Source organism: Lactuca serriola, chromosome 1, assembly GCF_051521515.1.
Source record: "Lactuca serriola cultivar US96UC23 chromosome 1, Lser_US96UC23_V15, whole genome shotgun sequence".
Lineage (NCBI taxonomy): Eukaryota > Viridiplantae > Streptophyta > Magnoliopsida > Asterales > Asteraceae > Lactuca > Lactuca serriola.
Genome location: NC_136408.1, coordinates 193,023,596 through 193,035,310, shown reverse-complemented (window position 1 = coordinate 193,035,310; position 11,715 = coordinate 193,023,596). Strand labels below are relative to the sequence as shown.

Sequence of the window (11,715 nt, the reverse complement as noted above, 5' to 3'; positions counted from 1 at the left end):
TTAAAAAAAAAATCGTTTATAAGTACCAGATGGATACAAAAACAAAAATGACTTATTTTGAAACAAAAAAATATTAAAGATTAAATGTGTACAAAAATATTAAGAACTAAATGTGTACAAAATGAGAAATATATTACCCTATTAAGTCATTTTCCCGGCTAATCTAGAGTAATCGGTCATAAGGACTAAATGTTTATAGTTTAACAAGTTGAAGAGATAAATGTGGACGAAAAAAAAGACCCAATGACCAATTAAATGTGTACAAATCGAAAAATATATCACCCTTTTAATTCATTATCCCTAAAATCAACAAGTATTTGGCACATTAAATTAGCATGTTTAGCTAAATGTATATCATGTTGAATGTGAAAAAGATTTTGGATACAATATATGTGGTTCTCAAGAAGCAATGATCTAAAAATGATGAATTAGAGAAACAGTAAGCCTACTACAAAACAAAGAAAGATCACATGCAAATGTTACATATTATATGGATGGGGGCTCTACGTACATATCAACTTATTGATAAGGTCACACTCATGGAGCAAACTAGATATTTTCTATAAGTACTTCATCAACGTCTATTCATTTTGGCATTAATTCAAAAGAAACCATCAATTCCTTTTTTTATAATTAACCTAAAGCGGAGGAAAATGAGCTCTTTTGTTCAAGCTTTGATTTCGATGGTATTATCAACAACTTTATTATGCTTTGTGCGTAGCGCTCCTCAGGTACCTTGTTATTTCATATTTGGTGACTCATCAATGGATAATGGAAATAACAACCACCTGGTTACGACGGCAAAAGCCAATTACCCACCATATGGAATTGACTTTCCCGATGGTTCTACGGGGAGATTTTCAAATGGTCGAAATACTGCGGATGTTGTAGGTCTCTTTCTGGATTATTTTCTAATATAATCATGGTTCTAAGAAATCAAGAATCTATAATTTTAAATGTTAAAACTTCAACTTAATTATTTTTATTTTGTTCTTCCCAGCTCAACTACTAGGTTTTGAAAACTTCATTCCACCTTTTGCAACAACAAGACGTGAAGAAATCGTTCGAGGGGTAAATTATGCATCAGGTGCTGCTGGAATTCGTGATGAAACCGCTGAACACATTGTATATTTTCATTATATAATTTTACATTATGCATGCCTTCCTACAAAATCCATGCATGCATATCTCTGTTTCAAATTTATGTTTCATGTTATCAAACTAACGTCTGAATGTAATAATTACAAAAATCCACCTAGCTAATTGACTAGCCTAATTGCTTTGCTATATCAAATACTGATGGTAATAAGATTTAAGCATGCTAGAAGATACATGAATGAAAAGTACCAAGCATTGGATTGTTTAATTAACCAAATGGTAACTATAATTCGATGACAGGGTGGTAGGATATGCATGAATCAGCAACTAACAAATCATGCTATCACAATTTTGCAACTAGTCGACTTGATCGGTAATGGGAGTTTAGCCAGAGTTCGACAACACCTCAACAAATGCATATACACCGTTGCAATGGGCAATAATGACTACATTAACAATTACTTTTATCCGGAATACTATCAAACAAGCATCTTATACAAGCCAGAGCAGTATGCCAAAATCCTCATTAAACAATATTCCAAACAGCTATCTGTCAGTATCTAAATTCTTAGTTCCAGAATATTTTTTTTACATATAACCTAATGTTTGTTTAATTTGCATATATTCAGAAACTGTACAAATATGGAGCAAGAAAGTTTGGGATACATGGAGCCGGATACATAGGTTGTACACCAGCAATGATGAAGAGGTTCAACACAAATATATGTGTGGATGCTGTAAATGGAGCTATTATACAATTCAACACCAAGCTTGTTACTGCTCTTGGTGACCTCGAGAGCAAACTCTCTGGTTCAAAGTTCATCTTCATTGACCCTCCTCAGGGATATTCCAGTGGTAAGCTGCTTGCAAATTCCTTCTTTTCTTCCACAACAAACTTTATATATTTTGTGTTCTTAAAAGAAAAAACTTGAAATCGTACAGGTGAATTGTACAAATGTTAAAAATAGTAACATACAAATATATAAATTCAAGATTTCATAAAATTTATTATTAATCATGAATCTAAGTATATTAGCATTTATACAACAATTATATTTCTTTTGTGGTAATTTTTTGCTTATTATTAGGGCCATCAATAACTCTCAGTTTTCTTTTTAATATGCATTTTCTTTTATGTTCACATATCAAGACTCGGTAATAACGACCTACCATAGAGGCAACATAAGGTTGAAATCTGCTCTAAGTTTTAGATAGCTTTTGGGGAAAAAAAAAAGACAAAACTCTAAAATTGGTTGTATTCAAAAAAATTTGGATAAGGTACAAAAAGTTTGCAACTTCCATTGATAGTCCAAAATCAAGATTTTATTGTGGTTTTGGTCCAAAAAAAAAGTTAAAAAGACGGTTTTACCCTTTTTATATATTTTTTTAATAATTTATTAATTAAAAATTAAAGAAAAAGAAACAGAATCAGCTATCCCACCCCATCCCTCCACTCGTACCCTCCCCTTCTCTCTTAAGGATGTCAAAAAGTCCTGTGGCACCCCGTTCCCGTAGGGGCCCCGTCCCGTTTTGGGGAAATTTAAAAAAAAAAAAAAAAAAAAAAAAAAAAAAAAAAAAAAAAAAAAACGGGGGCAGGGAAAGGTTAACCCCCGTTTTAATTTTGGGGGCGGGGCAGGGTAGGCGATCCCGTCCCGAAACCCCCCTGGGGACTCCATTAATAAATTACATATATATTTATATATTAATTATATAACTATAATAAACAATAACATGATTTTGAGCTTCCAAAATTAATAAAAAAACATATTTTTAAATTTTTAGTATAATGCTTTTAGAATGTCATAACTTTTTATTTTTAACATCTAAATTCTGCTACAAATAGTTATTTGTTACCTAAAAATATTTTTATTTAGCCTAAATATCAATTTTTTAGCCCAAAAAAAGGCAACCCAAAATTAATCGGGGATGGGGGAACGAGGACGGGGGCAGGGGTAATAAAAAGGATTTGGGGGCGGGGGCCTGGATAGGAATGCTGATCATTTCAGGGGCGGGAGTGAAGACGGGGGAACGAAAGATTTCAAGGGCGGAGTCAGGGGATACACTTCCTGTCCGGTTTGCCCCATTGACATCCCTATTCTCTCTCCATCTCTCTTTGACTCTCTCTCCCTTCTCCTTCCTCACCCTACACCTGTAAATGCAACCACCCACATACATTCACACAAACACTTAGGTTTTAATCCTTCTTCATCACCATGGAAGTTACTAAAACCTTTCTTTCTTTCTTTTTTTCGATTTTAACAAAAATTTTGAGATCTTGAACAAGTCTATCATGGCGGGTCAAAACACAACTAAACCCATTTTTTCTTTCCTTCCTTCACCAAGGTTCTTTAATGGCTTATTCTCCCCCAAAACCTTGCAAGACTCACAATCATCACCCACTTCGATTCTCAACGCCAACAACCCATTTGATAAACAAAAAAAATCGAATCAAATCCTTCAAATCCTTTCCCTCTAAGGTTTTTATAGATTAATATCCATTGGCAGGCAGACTGAAACCCGTACACCTCTCTCATGAAGAATATGATGATGACGATGAAAAGCTTCAAGTTAACTGTAATGGCCACTTCAATAAGCTTTTCAACATTAGCAGTCTTCCCATGTTTTGCCGCCAACATCAACGGAGTGTGATACCATTTGATCAAAGTGCACAAAATCATTTATGTTCTTAAGGAAGTAATGAAGTTTTAAAGAGCTCCAGACTTCAAATTTGTTATTTGGAAAAAGGATTTGAAAAACCATAGAAACTTCAAATCAACTGATGAGAATGAGCCTGGGAATGAGAATGAGAGCAAATAACACACATGATTATGACCATACAAAGAATTAGGATTGACCGATAGATTCTCCAAAAGCATATAAATAATCAAAACCCGGATAAAATATGAATCAAAGATACACAATTAAAATCACCCATCAATCGGACCGGTCAAATACAACAATATTTGAGGAAGCGCCAACTTCATAATCGCCAAACTGTACTGTTGTGAACAAGCCATGATCATCTTGTACTCTGAAACTAAGCCCTTGCCCTATGCTTTTAGGGTAATCTGAAGTTTTTATGGTTTACGCAGAAGACCGACAGAAGTCCACCAGAATCATCTACTACCACCAAGAGAAGGATTGTTGGCCGGGAATAGAGAATGGTTAAATGGCAACGTATTTAAGTGTATGTATGTGTGTGTAATTTAAGTTAAAGGTGAAGTGGGAAGAAGAAGATCGGGAGTGCAGGTAGGGGAGGTGAAGGTGGGTTTTTCTTTACTGTGTGTGAGAGAGAGAGAGAGATTTTAAAATAATTATAAAAAATAAAAATAAAAATAAAAGGTAAAACCGTCTATTCAAATTTTTTTAAACGAAAACTACAACAAAAACTTGAGTTTGAATCATCCATACATACAAGTTAGAAACTTTTTAAACATCGGAGGTTTTTTAAACACCACATGAATCAATTTTACACTTTTGCTGAAAAAAAAAACTATTGGAAATGTTTTCTAATTACAAACAAACTCAAAAAATATTACAAAAAGATAACGGGCCGTTGGATATTTAATTTCCATAAACCATGCCATATTTAATAGGTCATATTTAAATTTTAAACTTTTGACCTAGCTTTTAGATTTATTTACGAATTTCGTCACTTTAAATTTTATTATAAATATAATTACAAACTCTTTTCTCAAAGAATTAACAATCATTTATAGGTTCTTTTTGTCACTTTTTAAAAATTTTATTTTAAAATTATACATTATTTATAAAAATATTAAAACGTTATAAACTTGTTTTACAGTTATTTTACATATCCATACACTTTTCTAAATGAAAGTATTATAAATGTTGTAGAAAATATGAAAAGTTGTATTGATACGTAAAATAGTTCAATGGTCACTTTTTTAAATTATATTTTTACAACGTTTAAAATGTTGTAAAAATGTATCCATAAAACGTTTTTAAATAATGTAAAAAGAGTAAATACGAATACTTTTAAGAAAAATATTTATACAACTTTCATTTTACATATTCATACAAAATAATCAAGTTTATTATATTTGGGGAAAAAAAATCTAAAAAACATAGTAAACAATTTATAAATATATTTTCAAACTTATAAATAAAGTTTAAAAAATATTGTAAAAAATGTGGGATTTAAGGATAAAGTATGTTAAAAAGATATTTAAAAAGTCTAATAAAAGATTGCAAAAATGTTGAAAAAATATATTTAAGGCTTATTTAATAAAGGATAGAGGTGATAATTGATGACACAATATGACAAAAATACATAATACGAAACGAAATTATGACGAAACTAAAATTTAAATTTATGTTCGTGTCATATTCATGTCAAGTCTAAATTACACGACATCGTGTGGTATAGTATTCGTATTCCATATACCACAATTTTATATTTTGTTATGATGTGTTATGTGTGTGATTTTAAAATAAATTTTTATTCATGTGTTTAAATTTTTGAAAGAACTATATCAGCAATTAGTTACATAGATATTATATATTTAATATTTATAGTTAAACCGGAGTTTAGCAAATTTATAATAAAAATGCATGAACTCTTTGAAGAAATATTAGAAAAACAAAGTATATTGTTAAATATAAGGTAAACAAAACAAAAAACACTCAGTTTACATCAAAATTTTAATTTGACACTGTATTTTTTTTTGTATCAAATTTGACATTTTGTTTTTCAGTTTGTTACAATTCTGATCACTTTACCGGTCAACCAGGTTACATGCTGACGTATCAGTTCTGATGACATGGCATGCTGACGTATCAATTTTGATTTAGTTCCTACAAAAAATGTTTTACATTTTTTTTTGTAGATTTAGTCCATACAATTTAAATATTTTACATTTTGGTATACTTAGTACCAACAACAAAGGTATTTCATTTTTATAGATTTAGTCCCTACAAACAAAGGTTTTACATTTTTTGCAGATCTAGTCCCTACAACAAAATTTTTACATTTTTGGTAGATTTAGCCCCTATAATTTACTCCATATAACAAAGGGTTTATATTTTGGCAGGTTTAATCCCTATAATTGTTTAGTTTACAAAAAGGTCTAATTATCATAACTATTAGGAATAATAACTTTTTTGATGATTAGAATTTAATTACAAATGTTTCAAGAGTTCACATTTTTACTCTCTTACTTTCCTCAATCATTATTCACATAGTAACTTTTTCATGATTTAGAATTTAGCCATAAATTTTTAAGATTTTTCCATTTTTGTCCATGTTATTTACCAAATGTGACCCCTAAAATTTTTGCCACATTAGTTTCTAAAGTTTGCACTTTTGGTCGTTACTCTCTTTTAAACATTATACACACATAAAATAGAACCAACAAACGAGAAAAAAACCAAAGATACACTGAAAACATGTAAATGTAAAATAGACTATTAAATTGTATAGCCCTTAGGAACTGTGGAGTATATCTTTTTCAAAGTTTTGCCACAAAACTTATACATTTTTGCATATTTAGTCCCCTACAACGAAGGTTTTATATTTTTGCAGATTTAGTCCTTTCAAAACCTTTTAGCAGATATAGTCCCTGCAACAAAGCTTATAGATTTTGACATATTTAGTTATCGCAAAAAATGTTTATATTTTGGCAGATTTAGTCTCTATATTCTTTAATTTATAGAAAAGGCACTATAAAGTTTTTTTTTCAAAGTAATCCATATTTGTATGATTTTTGTATTTTGACAGGTTTGATCCTTGTATGCAAAACTAATTACAAAAATTGTTCCCGTTGGCATTTACTAAACTGTTGGTAATACATAAAAAAAAAAAAAAAGACCACGTGGCGTAGCATGGACTTTTTATTCTAGTTATTACAAATTACTATAAAGTTTTTCAATTACTTCACCATAAGTAAACACTGATTATTAAGTAATTGGTAATTAAATAGCTTTAACGAAATAATCTATAGATGAATTAAGTAGCTAATAAAAGTAGAAACATAAATTTTTAGATTTCTACAAGATACTATAATTATCTATTTTCATATTTGTCTCATACGTACAATATTTTGATTAAGTGAATTCTTATATATTTTTATATTGTTGATAAATTTTAAAAATATCATATAATTGATTTCTCCAATACCATTATAAAATTTAAAAAGTATATTCTATATAGACTTTAGTATCTACAATATTTTAATAATAATAAGTATTTTTCAAAAATATTTTATAATTTTTTAATAATAACATGCAGTTTTAACATTAATTTACAACAATAATAATTAATAGTAACATGAAATTATAAATTACACAAAGTTATCTTAAAAATGAATGGTTAGATTATTAAAAAAAATCATCATTGTCGAAATCAAAAGATGATCAAATTAGTAAATTTTTAACCAGTTAATTAGTTAAAAGTAATATTATTCGAGAACTATATATAATCTTATTTGTATAATCATTTTGAAAACAGATATTTGATACATTTTTAATTATATAGTTTTAACTTGTACAAGCATAGACATTCATTCATTAGTATATACTATAAAGGAAGTCAATTTACTTGCACCTCATACCAAGTTAAAACTTCTATGATTTTCCAAAACAATTTCTAATAATGACTTTAAATATGTTACTTAATGTAGGATAACTAAAAAAAAAAAAAAAAAAAAAAAAAAAAAAAAAAAAAAAAAAAAGAGAGAGAGAGAGAGAGAGACTTTTTTACCTACACTTAATGTTTTATAAAAGTTTAATAATGATAAGTGTGTTTAAATCTAATTAAAGCTAACAAAAATCAATAGTAATGTGAAATTATAAGTATCATGTTATCTTAAAAACAATGATTGAAAATCTTCATGATGATCGTAACTAAAAAATTGTCAAAAAAAATAATGTTAAATCAATTATTATTTTAATAGTTATATATATATATATATATATATATATATATATATATATATATATATATATATATATATATATATATAGGGCAAAGTGAATATATCCTTAAGGGTATATAAGCTTAGGTACCCAAACTCATAATAATACGTCGTTTTGTTTGATATATTCATTATAATATTGTTAAACTTCAATCATTAACTTGATTTATATTCAATATTTTTAAATTTTCACTATTATCTTCCTCTTACATCACATCTTTTTGTTGAACATTTACTAGGCTATATATATTATTGTTGAAAATGACAATTATATAAGAGGAAGCTAAATATGAAATTTATAAAAATCTTTGAAGTAATTCAACTTAGAAGTTGAATTATAAGAATATTGGACAGTTAAAATGTTTATATATGATAGAAAACTATGTAGTATGGTAAGTTTGGGTACCTAAGCTTATATATGCTTAAGGGTATATTTACTTTTCCATATATATATATATATATATATATATATATATATATATATATATATATATATATATATATATATATATATATATATATATTCAACATCATATAATTGTTTAATTTCTCATTTCCAAATTTAATCTATAAAACCACTATATATGAGATATTTTTACTTGTACTCTTTACATTTGCAACCTCAATAACTCTTTACTTTCATCTAGTTAACAATAACTCTTTATATATATAAGCCTCGTGTGTCCGACGATAATTAGGTTTAATTATACATCGTAATGCTTTTTTTTTGTGGAAACGATTATGGGCGTGTTTGGTAAAAGTAGTTGTTAGCTGGAAGCGGGTAGCGGTTAGCTGGAAGTGGGTAGCAGGTAGGTGGTAGTGGGAAGCTGTAGATTTTATTTCTTATATGAATATTTGGCAAAAGTAGCTGGAAACTTTTGAAATATATAAAATTACGTAGAAGGACAATATATTAAAAATAAATAAATATATAAATATATTTTTAAGGGTAATTATGGAAATTGATTTCAAAAGCCCATAAGCGTTTTGTTAAACGCTACATGCAATAGCTTTTAGAATCGGAGTGTTTTGTTAAAACTAAAAGTTAAACGCTCGTACTACCAAACGGATCTTTTTGTTTAACTAGAGCGTTTTATCAAAAACTAAAAGCTAGAAGCTAGAAGCTCCCAAACGCTTCCAAAAGCTCTGTGTCAAACACGCCCTATGTTGAAAGGAACAACTATTTACAAAGTTCATGCATTAGACGAATATTGAAAAAAAGTTGGAAAACAAACTTTTAAGAAGGAAATATTCTAGAAAAACGAAAAGAAACCATAGAAAACATAAAAACAAATATACAAAACTGAGAAATTAAAAAAAAAAACACACACTTGTAAAACAAAAAACATATAAATTATGAAAAATAATCTTTTCTAATAGATAAAAGTTTTTTTTGCCACTTATCACACTCTTATTCAATTTGTCAAATATCATTTTGTGGTTATTTTGAATTAAATTTTTTTACACATGTAATTTTATGAGTTTTCTATTTTATTAAATTTCACGTAATATTTTAATGTAATAATTGTAATAATTAATAAATGGATATTAATTTCATTAATAAATTTTACCTTTTAATTTCAAAATTTTCAACATTAAAGCTCATTAATTTTTTTTCTTTATTTAAATTATTTGTTTAAATTTAAAAGGTAAAAAACATTTATATTATAATAATTCATTATTTTTTTTATTTTCTTATAAATTTAAAGTTCTCAAATATTTTGACTTTTATATTTAATTTTTTTTAAATTAACCATCTAATTCATGTGTCTTACAACTAGTATTATAAAAAACAAAATTAATCGTATAAAAACTAAATTTATATAAAAAATTGTAAAACAATAAGTTGTAGAAATATGTAATTATACTATATAATAAAGACAAATGAACTTATTAATTAATAGTGAACTTTATACGTTTTAGATTTTTACCATATACTTTTTTAATATTGGCATATTTAGTCTTTAGAATTTTATGATTTACAGTAAAAGTTTCTATGTAGTGTTTTTTTTCTACATAATCAATCATACGTTTAAGATTTCCGTATGTTGATAGATTTAGTCTGTATGTAGAAAATAACTAAAACAAATGGTTCCCTTAATTTAAAGAAAATGTCCTTGTGCATTTTTTATAAAGAAACAATTTATATGTTTAAAAAATTGAAAAATGTTTACATCTGCCAAAAAAAAAACTGCTCCACTTTTTTTTGGTAACAATATTAAGATCTGTTCAATATTTTAAACATATCCTATTTCAAAATTCTTTTAAATCATTCCTATTCTTATGAATCTAATAAAATCAGGATTACATTATTCTACATATCAACTACACAAATCAAACGTATAATATATTTCTTTGTTCATATTATATTTTATTTTTTGTCTATATAATATTTATAATAATAATACAAACTGTGGTTTCATTGGTCATAACCTTATTTTTAATATATGTTCCGAAAATTAAATAAATAACTTAATCATGCACAATGCGATTACTTTCTTCTTGTTAAATAATATACTTGTATAAAATATATGTTATCGTTTATACTTGATCAATATATTTGATATATAATATTAATTATGTGTACTATGACTATCATGTTTTTTTAATAAAAATATATTTAGATTGTTATTCATAGTAGCCATGAAGGAATAATGTTACAATTAAGATGAAGAAAATGATTAGCTAGAACCCACTCTCCAATCTAGTGATCAAGTCAAGTTTAACATCAAACGAACAGTATGTTGACACATTTGTGTTTGCATATTGTGGATATTTTTAATTCGATCGGGTTACATGTTGACTAACAAAATTATTAAAACAATTTATACAAACCCTAGCAGGGTAAGGCATTTATACAAAACTAGTTATAAATTATGACTAATGAAGTAGTTGTTTTGTCTTTATAAATATGAATGGGTTTGACACTCTGATGATTTGCTTTTTTTTTTTTTTTTTTTGGATATATGAATGTGTTAGGAAGTTTAATTTGTGCAAATGCTTAAATCATCCAGTTATGTAATCATTCTCATATGATTTTTTCCCTATATCCAGATTTCAATGTTACTGACAAACCTTGTTGCAATATCTCCACCACAATCGGCGAAGGGCAATGTCTCCCCAATGAAATCCCATGTGGTGCAAGGAAACACTACATCTTTTGGGATGGATTTCATACTACCGAGAGTATTAGCCTCGTAGACGGAGCAAAGGCATACGCGACCCTCTCACCATTCTATGCCTCTAAGACTAAATGATCATTTTCAATATTGACAGTCTAGCAATCAAGAAAGGAATTGATGTGTGGCATCAAGTTGATTATTACTTTTTGATATAAAATAAAAAGCAATATTCTAGTGTTTATCTATCAAATATCAATGTTGCTTTATCATCTATCAATAATTAAATAATGGACAAACATCTAATATAAAACGTATGGCTTGTGATGCTTTCCAATTTGATTGACAGTGTTGGATAACTAATCTTCTTAATTATGTGATGCAAGAAATTATAACACGAGGAAGAAAGCCTACGGACAGCCTAATCTTCATCTCTAGAGGTTTGGGTCCGGACCCCACAAAGGGGGAGTTGTATGATACTAGGATTTGCATATATGTATTTTGCAGCAGAGACTCCATAAAACAAAAATATGTACTCGTCTTTAATTTGTTTCGAAATGGGA

At 27.8% G+C, this 11,715-nt stretch overlaps 1 protein-coding gene across 2 annotated transcripts; it reads left to right on the top strand.

Moving 5' to 3' along the window:
• Nucleotides 1–583: 583 nt before the first annotated feature.
• Nucleotides 584–11,396, top strand: LOC145102270 (GDSL esterase/lipase At5g45670-like). Of its 2 annotated transcripts, none has more exons than XM_079039665.1 (5): nt 584–891; nt 1,001–1,125; nt 1,399–1,650; nt 1,728–1,953; nt 4,191–4,677. In XM_079039665.1, the coding sequence occupies exons 1-5, from the start codon at nt 654–656 to the stop codon at nt 4,265–4,267; spliced, it is 918 nt and encodes a 305-aa protein (XP_078895791.1). In that variant the 5' UTR covers nt 584–653; the 3' UTR covers nt 4,268–4,677. The 2 variants fall into 2 exon arrangements, with proteins under 2 accessions (XP_078895791.1, XP_078895783.1); XM_079039657.1 differs by lacking the exon at nt 4,191–4,677 and adding an exon at nt 11,088–11,396 and having other exon boundaries at nt 585–891.
• The last annotated feature ends 319 nt before the right edge of the window (nt 11,397–11,715 follow it).